This window comes from Gasterosteus aculeatus, chromosome 2, assembly GCF_964276395.1.
Source record: "Gasterosteus aculeatus chromosome 2, fGasAcu3.hap1.1, whole genome shotgun sequence".
NCBI lineage: Eukaryota > Metazoa > Chordata > Actinopteri > Perciformes > Gasterosteidae > Gasterosteus > Gasterosteus aculeatus.
In genome coordinates, this window is record NC_135689.1 from 12,792,246 (window position 1) to 12,814,847 (window position 22,602).

At 45.2% G+C, this 22,602-nt stretch overlaps 1 protein-coding gene across 2 annotated transcripts in view; it reads right to left on the reverse strand.

Annotated features, from left to right (window-relative positions):
• Window positions 1–2,572: 2,572 nt before the first annotated feature.
• pex14 (peroxisomal biogenesis factor 14) overlaps window positions 2,573–22,602 on the reverse strand; it is a 41,500-nt gene continuing 21,470 nt past the window's right edge. Inside the window, exons 4-10 of one of the 2 annotated variants that reach the window (XR_005713669.2) lie at window positions 20,879–21,004; window positions 18,540–18,625; window positions 16,705–16,807; window positions 12,918–13,015; window positions 7,571–7,662; window positions 3,340–4,830; window positions 2,573–2,951 (exon numbers count right to left, since the gene is read on the reverse strand). Coding sequence is in view for 1 of the 2 variants with exons in the window: in XM_040193470.2 (XP_040049404.2) it covers window positions 4,332–4,830; window positions 7,571–7,662; window positions 12,918–13,015; window positions 16,705–16,807; window positions 18,540–18,625; window positions 20,879–21,004 (1,004 nt within the window). In the remaining variant the exon portion in view is untranslated. Of the gene's footprint in view, window positions 4,831–7,570; window positions 7,663–12,917; window positions 13,016–16,704; window positions 16,808–18,539; window positions 18,626–20,878; window positions 21,005–22,602 lie in introns of both variants that reach the window. The other variant, XM_040193470.2, reaches the window with a different exon arrangement.

The window sequence follows — 22,602 nt, forward strand, 5'->3', positions numbered from 1 at the left end:
ATTGGGACCATTCATGAATACAACCAGCCAGCACCCGGCTGCCCGTTTCTTTCGTTTGCTTTTTACGGCTCGCTACCGTTTCTCCCTCCCTGGTCCTCCTCTACCTGCCGGCGAGCTGAGCAAAGCTTTGCTCCAGGTTCAAAAGAGGCCCTGCAGCGTTCCACGTGACGCCCTTCCAGTACTCACATACTCCCATTTGGATTTGAAACGGCGCCAGGACAAAATCAAGTGACACAGGCCACACGGAAAAGGGAGGGAGGGAACGTGATCCCACTTGATTGTTGAGAGTTTATATAGCGAGTGGTGACAAAGTGCTTTATGACTTTGCAGTGTTTCGCTGGGGCCCTACGATTGAAGCCTTATACAGGCAAAGAACCCCCCCCCCTCTTCCACCACCCCCGGTGACCTTGGCTTGTCAAATGCTCTCCTTTTCACCAGGAAGGAGCCTGTGATCAGCGGCTGCTCAGAAGTAGTAAGCTGCTTTTAGAGAGACAGCCGCAGAGAGCTTTTGGAGGTGACCCGCGCTTCCTTACTTCCGCAGCCGATAACACTATTGAGAAAAAAACATCAGTCAGAGAAATGTTTAAGCCTGTTAACCCACTGAACAACAAGCGTAGGTTGAAATATTAAACCATGACTATTTTCAACATGGCTTGAGAGTCTGCCGCCATGCTTAAGGCTACTGACGTGCTCGCAATGACATTCTCATGCTGATACAATGATGGTCACCGTTTGACCTTTGCCTCGAAAGGCGTATAGCAGATTTTCACTGCAGATGTGGATAACATCAGCCCAAACGAGGATTCCCAAGGCGTAAAAGGATATTTCCAGAGCAACCGGTGGAGTTCCACAGGCCATGTCACAAATCAAGTATCACACGAGACGGCTCCCAGCTGCATGCCGCATGCTTTTTATCTCACAGGGAAGAGGAAAGGGGAGCGTTTCTTCCTCTGGCCTCCTCTTCTTGTATTGGCCGTGACCTTTCCTACGCAAGCCTTCCCCTCAAAAAGGGAGACGTCACACGCAATGACATGTTGGGAGGAGCTTGAAGCTTCAACAACTGGACCTGCGCTGCGGTAGGATGTGATGGGGGAAAGAAAAAACTGGACTGGGATCCACGCTCGAGGTGCGAGGGAGGGGTTTTAGAGCACGCCTGAGGGTGGGCGGGTCTACGGCGGCGGCCATCACGGTACGGCTGCAACGGGCTTACAACCCTCGCATTGATCCAAGAAGACACCGGCCCTCTAACCTGCTGAGTGCTCAGTTCCAGCGAACAATGGAGTTCACAGCGCGTCGATACGCTGCCCTATTGAGTGCTCTCCGTTTAGCAGCAAGATTGATGAGGTTAAGGCTCCCGACCGGGGGGGGGGAGACGAGTGGCGTCAAAACCAAGGTGTTGCTTTTGACAAACAAGGCCTCACTGCACTACCAGACTGTGGCGCACCGGTTACCGGCTCTAACCAGGAAGTGTGTCTGCCACCGGCTTCCTGAGAGGCTGTGCAGACTCCCCTGGATGTTGTTGAGACTTTTAAAATGTAGATGAGATTATGAAGGTAGAATAGATGGTGGTTTCTGGACAGGAATGCACTGCAAGTCCCCCAAGACACTAACTGATGTACAAGTGAATTTATTACAGTGGGCTCCTATAAATCTAAGGTGGGCCTGAACTCCAGGGAGAGGTTAATGGATTACAAAGGGATGTGGTATCGAACCTCAGAGAAGTTTATACACCTCATCAATATGTGAAAAGTCATTGATCATTTAGACACTGATAAATTAAATTCATACACTTGACGCATAGCAAAAATCAGAATTCCCTGCATGTGGAAACAAAACTGCTTTTTTTGGAGGGGGTGGGGGACAATCTTTGGGGACATATTGCATCATCGGAGAGACAATGGAAAATTGCACATGTAGAGAATCTGAGGGTCGTTACTAAATATGAATTGTGCGCCAGTTCAGATATATTCACTTTTAGAAGGAATTTCTGTACGTGTTTCATGCGTGGTAAAAAGCCCTTTTCTGACGGTAGCCACTAGAGGCTCAGCTGCCACTGGAAGGGCACAAGGAATTCACTGAGTTGCATTATTGGTAACGAAGGAGCCCGTTTTTTTAAAAGAAAAGAGAACATTTAAAAAATAAAAAGCTAATAGTATGCAATGCTTAATCAGGGTCAAAATATTAAATATTCACATGTGTTACTGGTACTAGCTTGTCAATTGCTAGTACCTTTTGTAGTTAGTATCAAGTTAGCAATATTGATGCATGCTAAGCTTGTAGTGTGGAGTTCCACACTTCCTTTATTTTGAAATAAAGTTTATAGTTTATATATCACACAATCAATCGTTCCAGAGGGAAAGCTGAAAACAACGGTATTGCTTTCTGAAAAGTACTGGAAGATTCTCATCTGTATCAGACAGACAAATTACAGCCGGTTCAAAGAGGTGACATAAAAACACACAACAGGCCTTTGGAAAACCAAACGAGTTGGATATTTTTTTCGTTTCAAATGGCAAATATTTTTTGATCTGATTTAATGTTTATGCAAAAAAAAAAAAGTAGAAGATTTGACTTGAGATAAAGCTGATTTATTACACTTTTGTACACGCTTTGCTGGCATTCAAAAAGTAATCAGCAGGTTACAGAGAGGACCAATCGCTGGCTCTACAGTGGCCAAGAAGCATACGTTACCCGTTACGTACTTCTGTAAAGCAACCGTAGATTTACATACAAATACATCTCTACAAAATCAAAGAAATATAGTTTACAGCAAACCGCAGTGTTGTGGACTCCACCAACACCACCCGACTTAATCTAAAGGACGGGTGTCACACAGAAACGAGCAGTGCCCCTCCACCTTTTCTTTCTTGCTATGAAGGCCATGTGATGGGAGGTGGAAATGGCACCAGAGCTGAAATCCCTTCTTCTCACTCGTGGACTCTTCTCGTTAGCTGGAGACAGTGAGTGCAGAGTGAGTAATTCAATAAGTCAAGTATTCATTCATTACTTTCCTTTTCAATCATGGGGCAATGTTTTTTTTTTTTCTAACTTCCCCCATCCACCTACACACTGACAATAGTGATACGAGCTCTGCAACTTCCATCTGTGGCAGCGCTTGTTGTCTTACTGCAGCTTAATTATAAAATATTGGCGCCGTTTTCTGTAAAGATTACTCACTGTAGGAGGCCCTACATAATTTGGACCGCGGGGTTTGTCACAGAAAATAATACAATGCAACTGGGCTTTCTGTATTAGATTTCCGCTTTCAGCCCCCTTGACATTTCAAGCTGCATGAACTAATACATCTGTTATTTGTTGATCATTTGATTATTAACATACTTCACAAACCAAATCAGCTGCCCTGCTGGAGACTCAGAAACGGCTCAGCAGACAGTCTGCGTTGTCTCGCCTGCCACGCACGCGTAAACACACAAAAAAAAAAGTACACAATTCAGCCCCTCAGTGAAAAGGGAAAGCGGGGGAAGAAAAGATTTATCTCCTCCTCCTTTGAGCGTATGAGGCACTCTGACACCGGCGTGGAACAAAGCCCGTCATCACATTCTAATCTCGAATTTCAGGGCTTTTATTTCACCCAAATGCCACCCTGCTGGCCTTGTGAATTATTGACAGACTGACACCAATGCGAAAGGACACATAAAAGAGGCTAAAAGCTCCGGCCCGGGAAGAGCTTGTCCTCTCCTATCGCCGTCAACAGGGAGACAAACTCTGCTAATGCTTCTCTCCGAGCTCTCGGTAACTTTGCAGGTGGAAGTGCCAACATATGACTCCTGACCTCCAGCTGCGCTACACAAGCCGGGTATTCTGTGCAGCACCGACTCGCTGGTCCGTAGTGCAATTACAACGGGGCGCCAAAGGCAGAGCTGCGAATTATCTGATGGAATCCTAAAATTAAAAGCAGCCGGTCGAGCGCGGTTGGTGCTGCATACGGCCCTTTTAAAGTCATTCTCATTTGACTGTTGCTCGTCCCGTCTCTCCTTGCAGGAGGAGTGTAACGCCGCGGTATGTGGCTCATCGCGCGGTCGTTTAGTCTCCATGATGAAGCGTAAATCGAGGTAAGCCCCGTGTCAACTAGACACGCCGTTATTTGTCAGTTTTTGCTCCTCGTTTTGCTTAAGATTAAAGATGTGACAGAAACGAGGGGAAACCGACAGCAAAGACAGATTTTTTAAAAAAGAATGTAAAAACACACACACACACACACACACACACACACACACACTACGAGTGTGAGCGGAGAGGAGCAGAATGAAGCCGCCGGCAGAGATGAGAAGCGGCGTTTGGGGAAGTGTCTTTGTGCTTTCTACTGCTGTCTAATCCACCTCGCTCTCGTTGCTGGCACCTTCGGGCCGCCTCAGTTTGTCCACCTGTTCGTTAATCTGTCCGTCCCCGCCGCGCCGATCCACTGTCTGCATGCTTACACCTTCCTCCTCCTCCTCCTCCTCCTCCTCTACGTGGCTGAGATCATCCTCCTCCTCCTCCACCTTCTTCTCTGAAGCCTCCTCTGCCCCCTGCACCTCCATGCGGTCCTTCAGGTCCAGGACTTGGCTTGTGCCCACGGCCACCGTGTCGTTGTCTTTGTTGATGTCATGCACTCCATCAGGCCCCCCCAGTGCATCCTGGGGGCTGTGCTGTCCCTCTGTGACGGGGGAGGAGCCGGCGGACTCGATGCTGACAGGGGAGATGTCGCTGCTGCTGTTGGTGGTGGCGGTGTGGTGGTTGACCGAGGACGAGACGGATGCCGAGGGGGGCTTCAGGGGAATCTGCCATGAGGGGATCTTAGGAATGACGGGAGTGGACGGGAATTGTCTCCTGTGGAAGATGGAGCGGGGGGGGGGGGGGGGGGGGGGCGGGGTGGGTGAGGGAGGAAGATCAAAACATCATCAAAACCTCACTGTGATTGAAATGTTTGAAAGTACAGTTCCCTCCCTCAGCCGGTTGGGCTCCTGACTCACAGAAGCGCACACAGCTTCTTAAATCAGGTGTTAATCTAGAACACCGCTTTGCATGCAGACACACACAAAGCACCCGGTGAAATTCTCATAATCATAACACAGAAAACGGCTTTTCCCCCCCTAAACCGCCAGATGTTTGTCGCACCTGGTAAAGATGTTCTGTTTTTTTTTCTTTTTAATCACATCCTCTGCAGCTTTTAAGATCAAAAAGACGTAATGGGATAAGAACTTCTTAGTGTTTAAAAAAAAAAAAACAACAGTTTGGAGATGATTCGGCTCATTTGAACGAGATGAGGGGGGAAGCGACAGATGGTGATACAGAGCCTTTAGTTTGTGATTCAAGCCTTTGCCAGAAAACTCATTGAGAGAGTCAGGATGAAGTCAAGAAAGCCAAAGACGAAAGGGACATCGTCGCTGATTAGGATGGACGAGGGGAACCAAACACGCTCAACTAGACGGTTCTGATGTTGCGCTCCCTCCTTCAGGCTTGGTTATGGACCCCGATGCATCATCACGGCCCCCCGCAGAGCTGCGCATGACTAGATTGAGGGGCGAAGACGGGAAGAACGCGGGGACGTCTGCCAGTAGACAATGAGACTTGACTTAACACAAACTACTCGCATGAACGTGCGAGGGGGGGGGTAAGAAGTTACAGCGACCACAAACAAGGTGATCGATTGGAAAGTACTTGTCAGAACACAACTAATGTTCCTGTTCACATAATTCATTTCTGTGCTGTGTCATTTCGCACCTATAAAGTGACTAAAGTCGTACGGCAGCAATTATGCATACGTGTTTATTCCGCCTACCAATAAAAGCATTAAAAGGCCGAAGATCAGCTGATGCCTGCAATATGCTAATCGACCGAGGCAAGTTGTGAAGTAAAAGAAATGGGGCAATCAGTATTATAACCTCGGGTGCCTGTGAGATTAAACATATTTGAGATTAATGATTATGTTTTCAGTGTGCGGGCAATTTGGAAGAGCAATGTGACAATCCGTGTTCTTTTATTTTATTTATTTAGACTCCAGCACAGACTTTCCAGCCATCAACAACCGCGTTGTGCACTGAAGGAGTCGGCGTGTGAGGACGCCCGCGTGATGATTCTTTTGTTTTGTAGAAACTTTTGAGATCTCGACTCAAAGCTCCAGCAACCACACATCAAACCGCGGGTTTTAACTAGAGGTCGACTCTAGTTTACCAAACTCCATTGGGATGAAGAGGTGACGGTTTATTTGTCCAGTTTCATTGAGTATTTGGAAAATGAGAAAGGTGGAAAATGTCGTGGCTCTTTTTAGGGTTCAATCCTCTTCTGGATGCTTAATGCAGTCTAAAGATAAACCCAGCCACTCACTACCATATATATATATATGTGATAAAAGGTCCAATAGTAATATGGCTTTATTTTCCCCTCCTACAGTTTCTATTTGTGTTTGTTCTTCAGGTCGCGATGACTCCCAATGTTTTACTCCCAATGTAAGGTCACTGCCTTTCCGCTCCGTCAGCTAGATGCTCCATTCTATTTTAAAGGATGGATGTAACCTCTCCATCACGTCACACAATCAAGGCATCAAAGATGCAATGCAGAACATGAAGCTGGTATAAATAAGATACGCCTCAACAGCTCCCTTCTTCTCTTGGATGTGTACTAGCAATTATTCCTTTGAACCACGCGCGCACACAGACAAAACCAAGCCGCATCCCCCAGTGCTGACAAATGAAGGCAAAACACTGCAGTTCAGTTAAATGGCAACGTAACGTTGGTTCCAAGAGCAACTCAATCTCAATTAAAAATGCCCAACCCAAACGGCGAAAAATGAACACATCCACTGCCTGGTGCAAAACATTTTTACAGCATAGAATCAATCCGGGACGGGCAGATGACGCATCATGAGGCGCTGAGGGGCGGTTTCTTAGAACCACGTCCACTGAGTGAGAATGTCTGCATCGGTCATGTCACAGCGCTGAGAACGGCCGGTCGATGCTAAAATCAGACGGCGTAGGTTCAGTACTGCAGCTGCATAAAGAAAACACTGCTAAATATCAGTTTGCAAGAAAAACGACGTCGCCCCACAACGGTGGCACATTTTTTTGAATTTTTACAGCTCGACAGCAAAGTAAAAAATGAAATTGTGTCTGAAAATATTTAAATTGAGAAATAGCCAAAGCAGTAAATAAGTCTCCTTTTGTATTTGAAGCTGTGACGTTAGAGATTCTTCAGTTCAGGTGTTGTGTTGTGTGTTGTTTTCTTTCTTTGGGCTCGGGGGAAGAAGAGCCAGAGGAACCCGATTCATTCACAGATGATCCGTCTCATCTACTACCGTCAGAATGTATTGATTGCAAATACGGGAAAATATAGTATTTTAATTAGAGATACTTACTGACCCCTGAATATGTGCGCAACCCTGAGACATTAAGATTATACTATGTGGATGGTTAAAAAAAGTATTTTAATGTCAAATGTAAAGCTAATATAATGTAATAATTTAAGGGCCAACAGTGAGCGTTGGCCCTTAAACACACACAAACACACACAGTCGCACCTGCACTGTTTCATGTGTTTCATTCTGTGACAGTGATCTATATAACTTTGTTACCTGCTGAGCAGTAAGCCCTTCAAAGAGGAAATCTCAGCCTTCAGCTCTCCAACGGTCTGGTTGTCCAGGACGCGGTTGGTTGAAGACGAAGCCTGGTGGAAACACACACAAGCGAGACACGCACACACACACACAACAAATGTCACAGACACATCGACGCACACAAGTACTGTTCCGCTCCCAACCAGGGCCGGAGAACAAGGTCAACACACATCTTTCAACAGCTCCTCTGTGCTTAGTTTCAACAACATGAAATAAGAATAAAAAAGCTTTGTTTGGAAAAAAAAAAAAAAAAAAAAAAAGAACATTGGGTTCACGGTAAACAAATATAGTAAATGCAAATATTAAAAGCCACATGCTTTGGTGTAGTTGGGTCATTCGTCACCATAACAACCTCAGCCAACGGCCTTCTGCCGGAGAGGACAGAAAGGAGGACATACGATCCCACTGCAGTCACCTTTATGGCCTCGACTGCTCAGAAAGTCCATTGAGTGTGAATCACCTGTTTTTACATACGTTTCCCTATTATCTAAAGAAGATTAGGCCAGTGTCCACTGTTTTGGATAATTACTTAAACTTGAACAATGGGCACATTCATGAAGGCAGACCAGAGGTTAGCTAGTTTGTTTTGTTGTTTTTTTTCTTTTATCAAAGACATGCACTATCACACACACTGCTGCGGTGTGACATCTTACTGGGGAATAATAGTATTTGAATGGCAAATTGCTGCCAAAACTCTGCATCCGCAGCACTTTTTTAGGGATAGGCAGGACTTTGACAGAGGAAGCCATGAAATGATGATAGTAAAGTAAAACTGGACTGCAGACTTTTGGCTTACGGCAAAATTAATGAAAATTGTCAACTAAAATAGGGAAGCCAGTCGATGACCAACATGAATGTGATCATTAAAAAGACAAAAGAGAAGAAGATAACACATTTCTAAAACCTTTACAAGCCATTGGTTGAACTTCTCAGAGAACACGGCAGCATGAGAAGGGGTTGCTTGGCTGTAAAGAGGCTCAACCCGAAAGATTTAGAACCAGGGATGCGGATCAATTTGGCACGGTCGGTTACACAGTACCAGCCATAAGTCCAGCAATAAGTCGTGAATAAAAAGCACAAAGAAGGATGGACTGATGAGACCAGAGGGAGGAGACGAGGGAGGAAGTGGGATAAAAGAAAAGTAAAAACGAAAATAATATAAAACGAAAAGACTCTCCGAACTCACCGGAGGAAGCTTGTTAGGAAGCGTGGACCCCCTATCGAGGGCGGGGGGATAACTTGGACTCTTTTGCTTGTAATTAAATCTAAGAGAAATTAATTGAATCACATCTGAAAGGGATCAGACTCACTTACAGTGGAAGGAGGGACGCAGAGGAGAAGTGAAGGGAACAGAAAAGGAGGCTATTTGGGCTCTTATCGACTCCTAAACCTGGCTGATAAGGAGCCCTGTGTTAAAGGCGGTGCACGGGAGGCCCGCTGAAGACACTCTTATTACAGCCGTCACCTCATTAGAACCATCTTAATCCCTCGCCTCCCCAAGGCCCCCGTATAATAAGGCCGGATTCCGCTTCTCTCTGATTTTCCATAAAAAAAATTAATTGCTGTATGGGCCGAGGTAAAAGGGCTTGGAAGGCACGGAATCAACTCAAGATATATGCAAATTGCTCCAAATAACTGAAAATTATTACATCACTTATCATAAGAACAAAAAAAATCTGCTTCGGAGTGGAATTGTTAAACCGCCAGCTACATAATGTGCATTATCTACCGAGCGGCACCCTATAATATCTCACATAAAGACAACAACACTACCACTGACATATTTCTTATTAAGTCTGGAGAAACCTAATTAAATGGTGGACCAGGACTGGATTTCAGCTTTGAAATACATTATGTGAATGGGCACACACACACACACACACACGTTCACATTGTGTAAGGTTCCTGTGTTAAGTGCATAAGCTGCTTGGGCGGACACTGAGTGGAGGGGTATCAATGACTGGAGGGATTGAAAAAAACGCCGCTGACTTTAAAAGCCCCACCTGAAGTGTTGACACACATCCAATGGGCCGTACGCGTGCAGACATTCAATGGCATGTTTTGGCAAACTGCTGTTCAAAATATTTAACTTCTGCAATGAAGTTGCAGAAGCACCGTCATCAAGGAGATACTGCCAGGTGTGTGGATACACAGTGTAATGTTTGACTGCAATACAGAATATGAACTATGAGCTATTATTACTATCAATTTACCGATAAGAACAGTTATTTTCTTATAACGTTTTGCAACCTTTCTGTTTGAACTATAGCTTTATCAATATAATAAAACAATATTTCAAACAAACATTTTAATTTGTTGTTCCTTAAATATTGTGTGTTTTACTGAAACACATTTTGTATTTCCTAGGCAACTTGACATGTTGACACTACAATTCTCTGGTTTGTAGGATATGGACTTGCTTGGAGGCTTTTCTTGCCTACATACGTGTACGACCTCTTTATGGACTATCTATTATGCTCTGTTCATATATCCAAACTGAACTTAGATTTAAAAGTAAAACGATTCGAGTTATGAGTGCTCGATGCACCTTTGTTTGACCTCTACTACCGATGCACAGCTGCAGGGCCCTGAGGGCTCTGAGCGGCACATTGCAAAAAAGCACAATGCATGAAGAAATACTAAACCAACAAATGAACCAACCGACCTACCAGAGCTCAAACTGGCAGCGGGGTGTCGCCTATCGCATCAGCCGCCACCACTGTGCTGGCAGGATGTGTTGTTACAGGTCGTTTGAGTGTGTAAACCCTGTACATAGTAAACATTTACTCTAAATGGTTTGTCTTGTCCCTAATATGGCCACGGTGGGGGCCCGGGTGCGACAGGGGGTCAGCCTGTTTCTGCTGGTTAACTGCTGGTGCTACATGGGAATTAAAAAAACCCATCACAAGCAAGACTATCAACTCCAGCAGCACCCAAGGACGGCAACGCATCTGGCTAAATGAAGATAAACGCCTGTGGACCATTAGCAACAAGATAAGATCTTTAACAAGGCTTGTTTAAGAGTGTCTGAAGGCAAATTAATTCACAGTTACTTCGCCGGCAGACAGTGTGTTTTCTTGTAACGCATGTATATTTATGATGGAATTAGTTTTCTAAAAGGAAGTCCCCAGAGGAGTGTTTTTGAGTGGAAACACTGATACAGCGCAATTGATTTCGCTCTATTTATGCACTTTCCCAGTGGCAGTTCGGCGCGCGGTCGGTAATCTTCTACGCAGTGTCCACTAATAAAGAGAACGATCAGTGAGTTGAGACAGCGGGGAAAACACAGCTAACAGGCAGATTTGTAACGATAATGGGAGCAGAAATATAGTAGGCTGCTTAACATCAACAACATCCTCGGGCAAGTATACCCTCAACACCAACGGAGGACGGCAGCAGCATGTCTTTAAAGAAAAGGGGGGTGATGAGTGAGAATATCGTGAAAGAGAAAAGAACTGTCTCAGGCGCCGACGTCTGAAAATGTGCAACATCAGCACATGGCGTCTGTGTGTGTGTGTGTGTGTGTGTGTGTGTGTGTGTGTGTGTGTGTGTGTGTGTGTGTGTGTGTGTGTGTGCGGGGACATGAGTCAGTCCGTCCAAACTCACTTCCATAATGAGGTCCCCAGTTAAAGGACAGTAAACGCGCTCCGCAATTGAGCGGTCACAAACCTACGAGAAGCGTTTTCCTCGCAGCTGAGGAACTAGAAGGCTGCATGTGTTTCGGGTTAAAGGCACATTTCCGCGTTGAGAGGCATAATTAGTAAGCGTGGCGCACTTCGAGCAGCGCGGTGAGGCAAACACCCACCTCCCCCCCTCCCGAAAGCCGCAAACGGTGAATGATAAGTAGCTCGCCAGCTCCAACATGTGTTTCCCATCAAACGCCACGGGCCTGAAAACAATTTTCCAATTTCCCTGGTGGCCCGCGACAACAGAGGGCCTTCTGCCGACTCGCAGGGAAAATTTAAGATCAACACTAAAGCTATAAAGCACAGTTTATGATTTGTTTAATGGGTGTTTTGATGTGAATTATACTTTTTATACACTGCCGCCGTCCAACAAGGCACTCATGACAAATGAAGTAGATACTTTTTAATCCAATCTGCGATTTGGAGAGGACAAATGAAAGGAGAAAACATTCCCTGAACTTCACAAGCTGGAAGGGGACTCGTTGTTTCAAGGAGGCCGACAGCCCCGCTGACAGAACACCTTTCGTAAAATGTTCAGAATTTGCGATCGGCTGCGGGTCAAACGCGATCGTACCTCACACGCGCTGAGCCTTTCGCACAGCGCTCAGGGAAACTATGCAGCTCGGAGGTTGAAACGGCAAAAAATGAGTTTTTGATGAACCTCGTCCGGGAGGGGAAGAGATTCGTATTTTTCTTCCTCGTTTTGTGTCGAAGCAGATGTGTTCGCATATGTTTTTCTGTGACATCCAGATGCTACAGTGAAACACCCATGTGCTTAACAAGCTGTGGACATAAAACATTGTCTAAGATCGTCTCTTCCAAGGCACTTTTTTTTAGAGCCCAGAGATCATAAAACGATTTACGAGCCATGTTATAAAAAGGAGGCAACATTTCATCCCTGCACATAAGTTTTTAGACCAATCAATCAGAGCGATTCACCCAAACACTTACAATTCTGAGTAGATTATGAAAACAGTCTATAAACATCAAGCCGACAATATGGTTAAAGATTATGGTCCAATGATGAGATGTACCATACCTTTTTGCAGCTGGTGTTCTGATGATATACAGTACAATAAGGCTGTCCGTCTGAGCTAGTTATGACTCCAGGCAGTGGAGACACCTCGAGGAAGCATCGCTCTCTCCTCATCAATCTGGAGATTTCAACTGGCAACTTTACTTTAACTCTCTCTAACGCTCTTCTGCAACTGCAGAGTTAGAGCCTGTCCAGCGTTTCTTTAAAAACGTTAAATCATATACAGTACCAGTCAAAAGCACCTTTTCATTCAATTGAATGAGATGGTGTGTCAAAACCTTTGGCTGTATAACAGACCTGGAAGGTGCAGTTGGTTACTTTCATGTTCAAGCTACACTAAAGACAAACATCTCGCCAGCTGGGCTGTTGGTTCGCCAAACATATATAATGTGTAATTGGTGTTGCAACAAATGCAAAAATATCTGCTGGAACTAAATGAAATAACTCTGGATAAGGTCGGGCAAAATAAAATAACCCCCCAAAATATACATTTTGAATAAAAAAATAGGCAGCGTTCAATATCACGGATATTCCAAATAATAACTGTTTGGGGCGGAGTTGCTGATGATGAGCCAGTCGCTACCTCTGTTGAAGCCATTTCCTGCGAGAGCTCCTGGATCCTCTGCTGCTGCTGGACGAGGAGCTCCTGGACGGAGACCAGGGTCTGTTGCAGCTGGCTGACTGCGGACACAAGATAGCACAAGCAAACTTTTACAAAATAACCAAAAGGAAGTTCCGACTGGGTGACTGTTTTGCTGCCGCATAACTGGACATTTTTGATGACAGAGCTGATGGGACTGGACCCGTGTCACTGATCAAAGGCGTCCTCTACGCACTGTGATCAAAGCGAATACAAAGCGGTAACTTAAGTTGCAGCGCTCGGTCCGAGGTGCTGGGGGTAGAGGGTGGGGATATAGGATGGAGATATTAATCTCTAGTGCCTCAACTTAAATCAAATAACAGTCTCTAACCTTCCATTATCCACCCAGACACCGCCTTCTAATGCATCTTAAATCCTCAAACGATCAACAAAGGAAAAAACAAGGCTCTCATTTGGGAGGAGGCTGCCAGACAAAATGTCCCCCCTAATCCTAATAAATATTGTTCTTTTTCCATTGACTTTGAAGATTGAATTAGTTCAAGTGTTGGTGTTGAACGAGGGTGTATGATTTCAAATAACACCGGGCACAGTTTGTTGCCCCCTGCTTCCAGTCATGCGTGTATTACCAAACAATGCATTAAGTTTCCCCGAGCTGATTATATTACAGAAAACCAATAAACATTCATATAAATCATGGGCGTGTAAAGTGTTAAATCAAGCCTAATAGGATTAACATCAACAGATATTGTGGCGGTCCACTGCCGAGGTTGCCGGGCCAATGGTTAAAAGCCTGAGCTGCAGCCGGCTGGACGGGACGTGAGGAACCCTCCTCTCACATTAGCCCCGGCCGGGACAAAACACAGGGCCCGGCTCCGAGGCTCTGTTTCTTTTGAAAAGCCAACGCAGACAAAATATTTGATCTTTCAAAAGCTAATATCTCGCAGTGACACCTGTGTTTAGATGGGTGGGGTTGTACCAATATGGGTGGGGTGCAGAAAACGTTTGATCTTTTCCACGCTCGCAGAATCCTATGGAATACGAGTTTGAGCAGGATCGCTGGTTGGGGCCAAAGAAAAGCAAAAAAAAACATTGTGCAAACAGTTTCAGCGAGTCGCTCTCTGCTCCCAAGTGTGTGCAGCCTTTCTAGAAAGCGGCAATAAAACTAAAATACCGCGGCCATCCAGGTTTAAAAAAGGTGTTACGATGCCAGGGTGTGCGCGCTAAACCAAGAGCTGCCCTATTAGTCTCAGATTCCCCCTCACCGCAAAACAGCTTATCCAGATGTGCGCGCCGGTCTGCCAGCCAGTAGTGCCGTGCCTCCTGAATTACCAGAGGCACCGCTTTTTTTTTTTTCCAGCCAAACACGCCAATGTCCCTCCACACAAAGTCCGCTCCTTCGCACCGCTCAAGACACTTGACAAAAAAAAACGCGTGACTCCAGTATCCCCAGCTATCACAGATACGAAGCCAAGCATAATAGACGACTTTGGCCGTGCGTGAATCAGACGGAGGCTGCAGTTGCAATGCTGGTGAGAGAGAGAGAGAGAGAGAGAGACAAGATGCCGTGTGCGGCCTGCAGCTGCTGTGAGGAGGGTGCACATTGTGTATTCAGTAAATTATTCAGTAAATACCAGGATATAATGTACACTACATATGTCCAGGCCCGCCACTGTTTTTAATGGCCAGCTGGTCACCAATATGGCTCCCACCGACAAAGAGTGGCCAAACAGCCGCGCGATTCCATTACAGCCCGGGTGAGCTGAAGTAGTTCCAAGATCCATTCATTAATTGTCTGTGCGAAGTTGTAGGCAAACCGTAATGGGAGTCAAGGCCCCTGCTCTCAAGCCGGGGCTGGCAACAGAGAACTAATGTGGTCCCCATTCAAAAGGATACACCACCTCATTGCGCCCGGCAATAGAGAAATACATGAACTTTAACAAAAGGGGGGTTCAAGCAATTGGCAGCAGCGAGGCAGTCGGTCGCTATTACTCAGCGCAGCGAGGAGAGAGGGAGCGAGACGGAGAGGAAGACAAAGGGAAAGCAGAGGGAAAAAACTCTCAGTGTAATTGCAACCCCTCTCCCCAACTGTTAACTACAACAGTCATTAACTACAATAGCAGCTTGGCTACTGCAGTCATAGCAAATTAGTTCCCCACACTGGCTGTAGAAAGGAGCAGCGTTCCATTTTTTTTTTTTCTTCTGCCCAGTGGAGTCTCACATCCTCGCTGCAAAGCACAGGACGACTTTTAGTGTGGAATCGTGGTCCACACACGCACACACAAACAAGCAAAACAGGGTTTGTAGAATGGGCAGAGAAATAGAGAGGGGAAATGTGTTTGCATAGTTGGGAGAAAATGACCATAAAAGAGCACATATTTGTTATTCAGATTCAGGGCGACACACCTTGCACGCAATCTCGCACAACTGCTGCACTCAACCGACAGAAGCCAGCCAGAAAACAATAGCATGGGTGTGACTGGATACAATGATAACAGCCATATTTTCATCCACACTACGCCGGTGCGTGACGGGAGCTCTAAACTCAAACACACTTCATTTGGATTTGGAGATGAAGGAGAAACCTAACAAAGGCCGCTTGAATTGAAACCAACATTAGTCGTGGATAGGATTTAAGTTAAGAATGCAGCCTTTTTGTTTGATACGTCTTCCTGCAGCTCAAAACGCTGGGAACACGTGATGGTGATTCATACAGTTCTGCTAGCAGACCTGAAACTACTTTTGGGCACACAAACTCAGTGGTAAACACAGCTCGTGGGCACTTGAATGTGACTTTATTCCATTTAAAAAGGGGAATTCATTTGAACGACAACCCATTTTGATTTGTCACTTCATAATATACCCCCAAAAATGTACCTAAATCATGTTATGTTTCATTAAAATAAAAATAAAAAACGATATAATATTCCTCTCTGGTTTGTATATGTAACTTGTTGTGTAAACCTGCCTTGAGAATCTTGAAAGGCACTTCATATTAATAATTAACATAATCATATTTATTTATACCTGTATTTTCCACTGCGTCTGTATTCCTGCCAGTCTCCCTATCTCAATGGAAATCGGTACCTTTCAGGGGAGAACACACTCCAGCACCAGCGCACTGATAACGAGACCAAACTTTTTCAGAGTGCCTCTCTCATTTACGCCTCCGTGGATTTTTAATTATACTGACGAAGTGCTCGGAAAGCATCCCTCTCCTCGCGTCGCTCTCTCTCTCTCCCCCTACGTGTCTGACAGCCGGGTTGAGATTCCTCACCTGTCCAACATGGGAGCCGCACCTGTCACTGTGCACTTAATCACGCTAGGGCCGGTGCTGAGCCCAGACGCCACACAGTGCCATGCCGCACGCTCATCCTGCACACGCACACACACGCACACACACACTCACAGACAGAAAATTAAAATGAACTTTCTCGCAACCTACGGGGAAGAGGGTGGATGTTGATGATGGCGGTGGCGGTTCGGATGGGAGTGCGGTTGGTGCAGGGGGAGACGGATGGGAGGGGGGGGGGGGCATGAGGAGAGAAAAGTTGTCATTTCCCAACTGCTCATTAATATTCCGAGGTTAAGAGCTTTTCAGCGAAACGTAATTAATTGAGCCCGAGCCTGACAGTAAACAAGCAATTTCAAATTAAAGCGAAATGACAGCGGCGTCATTTGTTAAAAACGTGCGGGGGCCCCCGATTTTGGCGACAGATAAATGAGGGAAAACGTTAAGGAGGGAGAAAGTGATGAAGATATTAATCTTCACCTGTCTGTGTCAGCGTGCCACTCATTGCCGCAATGTTGCTCTCCATCCTCTGCAGATGCTTCTTGTCCTCTCGGCTGCCCATAATGAGGGGAAGGATGTATTTCTGCAATTAAAAGCATGGCACAATATCCAGTGAGAATGTAGAGAATGAGGGAAAGACAGGGCCACCGAGACATGGCAGCAGAGGGTCAAAGACATCCTTTTATTGGACAGTGGCTCATTGTCTAAACAGCCCGATTAAGCACATGAAGACTGTCAAAGTACCTGACATCAGTTGTTTGGAAAATAAAATGAACATTTTTTACGACTAGAAATATATATGATGTATTTAATATAGACACATAATCTGAAAGATAAGTTTGATCTATAGTGAAAGTAACTGTTCCTCATATGTTAGCAATAGAAATGAATAAAACCCAGGGCGGCACTGTGAAAGTAGACCTAGAGGATAAAACAGTCAACACGGAACGGAACTGCCTCTGGCAGTCAAACGTGGATGTTTGTGATCCAGTGCAATTGTTAACTAAAGAAACACCTTGTAATCCTCTCAATGAATCCTTAAAAAATGTACCAATTAAGTTAATGTCCATGTCACCCTGTAGGGTCCCCTTCATGGGCATGGTGGGACATTTTTTTACTTGTTTTTATGGCTGAAAGAAGATCACGTAATCCCTGCGGGCCGGTTCGCACCCCTTCGCTGCCCTTCGCCAGGTTTTCCCTCTCACTCTGGTGGCAAGCAGCCACAGCAGCGCAAGTAATAAACACTTTTTAGAGAAAAAGATTAAATGAGTGTCAACACGTAGTAATTAATAAGTGGGTCGCTGGGAGTGTGGTGTTTACAAGGTGCGCCATAACATAAATAAAGTATGGGCAGAAGCTTGGACATATGGTGCGACTGGCGCTGCGCTCCGGTGACATGACAGCAACCTGTGCCGTCCCGCCGGGGGGAATCCCACCTCCCGGGCGACCAGAGGCTGGTAAGCTCTCCTGAAAGGAAGGAAACAGCGGACCGGTACGGCGCATGTTTGCAACGGGGGGGAAACGCCACCGGGACAATGGAAAAAAGGGGGCTGCAAACGTGAGTGAAAGGCGGTGTCAAGAAGGATGAAATAAATGGCACATAACGGGGTCTGTAGAGGAGCCAATATGCCCGACAGGGTCAGGTAGGCATATGCAGGTACATGACACGCACTCCCTTTCTCTCTCTCTCTCTCTCTCTCTCTCTCTCTCTCTCTCTCTGGCCTGTCAGCCGGGCCGCGAGCTACTGCTAAAGCTCCCGTACTCCTCTAAAATGAGAGTAATGGCTTCCACATGCCACTCAGACTACTACTAACAACCACTATGGGATTAATGTCACCGGGGACTGGGGACAAGAGGGCCTCATGAGCTCATGTTCAAGGGCTGCTAAGCCCGATAAAAACCAGGGTGATTATTTTTAGACGTTGGGACGTCAGAAGGAAGAAATGGTTGTGTGCTGCGTTGGGCAACTATGTATTTTTAAAAAGGCAAAACGAATATTTGAGAGGAGGAGGGAAGTTAAAAAAGAAGGGGCTCAAATGAGATCATGCCTTGACGTAAAGCAGGGTGGCTTTAATAACAAGACCAGAGTGATGTTACATACTGCAGAGGCGCCTTCTATTCGAACAGCATAATTCATCATGAATGATATACTTGCTAAGCCCACCAATATTTTATGTAATATCAGAGAGACAGTACTGACAGATCTCAGGATGCAAAGGATCATTTGTCTAACGCATTTAAGAAAGATTAACTGTGAAAACAAAGTCATTGGGGAAACACAGTGCAAACAGCAGGAGCAGCTTGGTTTGACTTACTTTGTAAAGCTGATGGAAACCGAAGGCGATGCCCACCATGATGATGGCGAGGGAACCATAGTTTCTCCATCTGTAGCCTGCTGGACCTGAGGAGGAGGATAAAGCACCCAAACTTAATATGAAGTAGATGTTTTTGCTCCAAAGTACTGTACGAATCATGTAACCATGCATATGTTTTGCTGATCGTACTTAAACGCATGTGAGATTGTTTCAATGTACATTCTTTGTCACTTTGGTTACTCTCAATGAGGCATTACGCATGGTTGCATAACTTTAGATGCAAATGAACATAAAGGATCTGCACTGCATGACCTCACTGTGATAATGCAACTTCCACCCCAATGAATAGAAGCCAGTCCGCCTAAAAACAGTAAATGACTAGATTTGATTGAAAGTACACCATATCTGTAGTAAACCTCTCAGACCAAGACATTGTACAATTTAGTATTTCACAAATTATGTGTGCACCACATCCAATTGTGATCCATATATTTTTCCATCTATGCAAAATGTCTGAACTATGAAGAGTAAACAAGCCCTTCATTTAGCTCTAGAAAGAACACCATCATCTTCCACTTTTTGGGGGGGTTGAGCCCAATATAGTCTTTGCATATAAACCTTTAAACGAGTAAGGCAGGCTGAAAGTGTGAGTGTGCGTTGTGTGTTTGGAAGTTGACTGCCTAGCTGAGTGACAGATAATGTGAAAGTGTGTCATTGTGCAAGCTGTCATCTGGGTAGACCAACTGTCTGTCAAAGTGGAAATTCCCCACATTAGAGAGGCATTGAAGTGAAAATGTCACTAAACAACAAACGGGTGTGAAGGAAATACTTTTTTTCTCCCATTTGCTGTTGGTGGGGCGCAAACGAATATGAAATTATCAGCGACTCGAGCCACTGATATTCCATCACAGGTCTGATTCCACCCAATATGTGTACATGCTTACTTTCTTGAAGTAAGGAAGTAAACCAGATTGATCTCATGCCTTACCACTTGTGTGATCTGACATGCAAATAAAATGATAGACCCGCTGTCATATTGGACTACATGGGACATATTCAAGGTGACTATATAAATATATATATATATATATTCTATTCTCCTCACTCAAGGCCATGTTTCATTGCTGCTGCAGCATTCAGGGATGAACCTGTAACCTTTCCTATTGAAGGATTTTGAGTCATTCTCCAGCATCCATATGGTAACCACATAAATTTGGGTCTTCATCAACATTATAGCTGCGACAGACTGTCACCTATCCCAGAATACCATGCTTCTGAAAGGCCTCAGAGTCCTTGGGATAGGTGGTTGACCCTGAACAAGCCTCACTGCATCACTGAGATTCAGGGGGTCTACGCGTGCTCTCCCCCCCCACCCTCCCCCCGGTTAGGACCTTTCATTCTTCCTCTATCTCTCTTTTTCCTCCACCACTTCCACTCAGCCATCTTCCTTTTTTTATTTGGTCACTTAAGCTGTGGAACTGTGGTATCCATCCCCCGTTTTTCCAATCTCCTCTCAAATTTATTGGGTTCAGTGGAGGCCTTCCTGTCCTTCTACCGCGTGGAAATAGAGATCAGAGTATCCATTACTTCGACAGAGATGGATGCGGGTCTCCGCGCGCCGTCCCCATAACAAGGACATCAAAGAGAGGTAGCCCCCTCTTTTCAGCGTGACCCCCCATACAAGACTCCCCGCTCTCTCCTCATTATGCAGCTCCCTTATAGCCGTTTTGATATAAAACCCCCCACTATGGACAGAGAGCGCCGAGCCCCCCTAACTACATGGCCATCCCATCAACATCACTTTCATTACAAAACATGAGATGCCAGGGGAGTCAAGGACAGTGTGGTAATAAATGAGGGTGGAATACATCTGGAATCATTGTCATATGGGTTAAGCATTACGCGGACTTCATTCTGCATTGGTAAATCAGTGGACAGCACTCATAACCTCCTGAGGTAATAAAGATACAGGTCGCGGTGTGGGGTCTTGCCAGTGTAGAACCCCCTTGAAACAGAATGGCAAGAGACTTGACGAGCCGGCACGGCCCAATGTCACATCCTTGTATGTGAATTCACATCCAGGGAAGTGTTGAATGGCGTGCACGTCTGTAACGCTTTGAAAGATCTCGCTATTCGGCGAGCTACCGATAATCCTCTTTAATGGGTTTCAATTAATGAAAACAAGAGGCAAGATCGGGCTCCGAGTTAACCTGGACAAAGCTTCTGATTTGAAATGAAACGTCGTTTTTTTTTCCCCAGGTGGAGACAGTGCACATTAAATATTAATACTATTTATATGCACCAGGTATCAGCGGGGAGAAAAGGGTGTGTGCACTCACTATGAGGTGCGAGAGCCAGCTGAGGTGCGTGCAGTGGATGTGGGGGCCCCACAGGGCTCACAGGCAGGACTTCTTCTGTGCTGCCGGAACGCTGGATGGCCAACTCCACCTCCTCCTCCGTCAGCCCTGCAATCAAGACGCACACATTCAGGACACCCGGAGTGGGTGCAGCACCGGCGCGTTAATGGGAAACACCAAATGGCTCTTCGGCGGTCATAACGCGCGCTTAAATACTTCCCGAGCTGCCCACAAATCTTTTAAGAACAATTTAGAGAACGTATGACAAATCTTCATTCAATTTTACCTTCACTCTTCTCAAAAACACATTTTCATTTCATAACGCGGAAATTCCGCTGAGAGTTTGTGTTTCAGGGACATCCATCAAAGCAAGTGAGGGAAAGGTTCACACAATGAAATCTGAAACTCTGCCGGCCGATTAACTGCCACCAAAGGCAAAGAAAATAAGAGTCTGTCCACTTCTCCAGTTATATTTCCCATGTGGAGATTTCATACACCCCAGACTGCAAAAATGCATTATTTTAATTTCTTCATTGTAATGTAAATGTATTACATAATTTTGCAAATGCCAATATAATTTAATCTTCAGATCTTTTTAATGATTTTAGTGATGATTAAATTGCAATGGGCTCCCTAGTGGAGAATCTGATGGGAGGAGAGGAAAAAAAAATCTAATATGAACATCTCCTTTTGTGGCAAGAAAGGATTTTTATTTCAGGCGCCATATGATGCCATTGCTGTGGGTCTCGTTGTTTAATGAGTGACTCGGTCCAAACTAAAGGAAAATGAATTACAAATGTTGGTAAACTACTATAAAATGATAAATGATGATAAAATGATGAGCATTCTTTACCGTATGATGATAAAATCATCAAAATCCATATTGTTACGTTGTCTCTGCTCGTGGTGGACTGACAAGGTGTCTCTCCCTAACACGTTACCTATACTTCCTCCAGCCATTTACTTTGCTTATTGACAGAAAATTCCAGTTGCAAGAGAGCCTTTTACTCGAACTATCCCCAAGGATTTACAGAGTTTACACGAGCTCAGAATAAGCTTCCTTCTATCCTTTGGGAGAAATCGAGCAATTGGAAAAGGTTCCGTTGCAGTGCTTCAAGAGATGACTCGACGTTTTCACCGAGAGCACAGAACCAGCTCCTCAACACCCTGGTGGAGTATTATTAATATATTATATATTAATATTATAAACTGCAAGCATGTAAAGCAGAACTTTCCATTTTGTAAGGTGGATAAAATATCTTAATCAACTAAAATGATTCCTCCCATCTGAATACTCAGAGTAGCTGGTTGAACCTCGATCAGAAATGCCACTCAAAACGTATCCACGACACCCCGAAGCATTGAGAAAAGCTTTGATAATCCACCATACAGTTAATGCCAAGAGTAGGTCCCTCCTGTCACCTATTTAAATGCTGCGAGGACTTCAAATGGCCATGAAAATTGTTGAATAATTGAAGGCAAATATTGGCCGGCCTGTAGTCTACAGCAGGTCCTGAGTGCCAGGAAGTGGTGAGCGCCATGTGCTGAGTTTGTGCAGTCAGACTGCACTGTCAAATAAGCAATAATGTGTCCCTGGACTCCTGATTCATCTGACCACAGCAGACTGCCTGGTGGCAGACTATTGAGTGAGACATGCAAAGATCTCAGTTTCACCAAATGAGAGGACAGAAGAAAAAAAAACATGC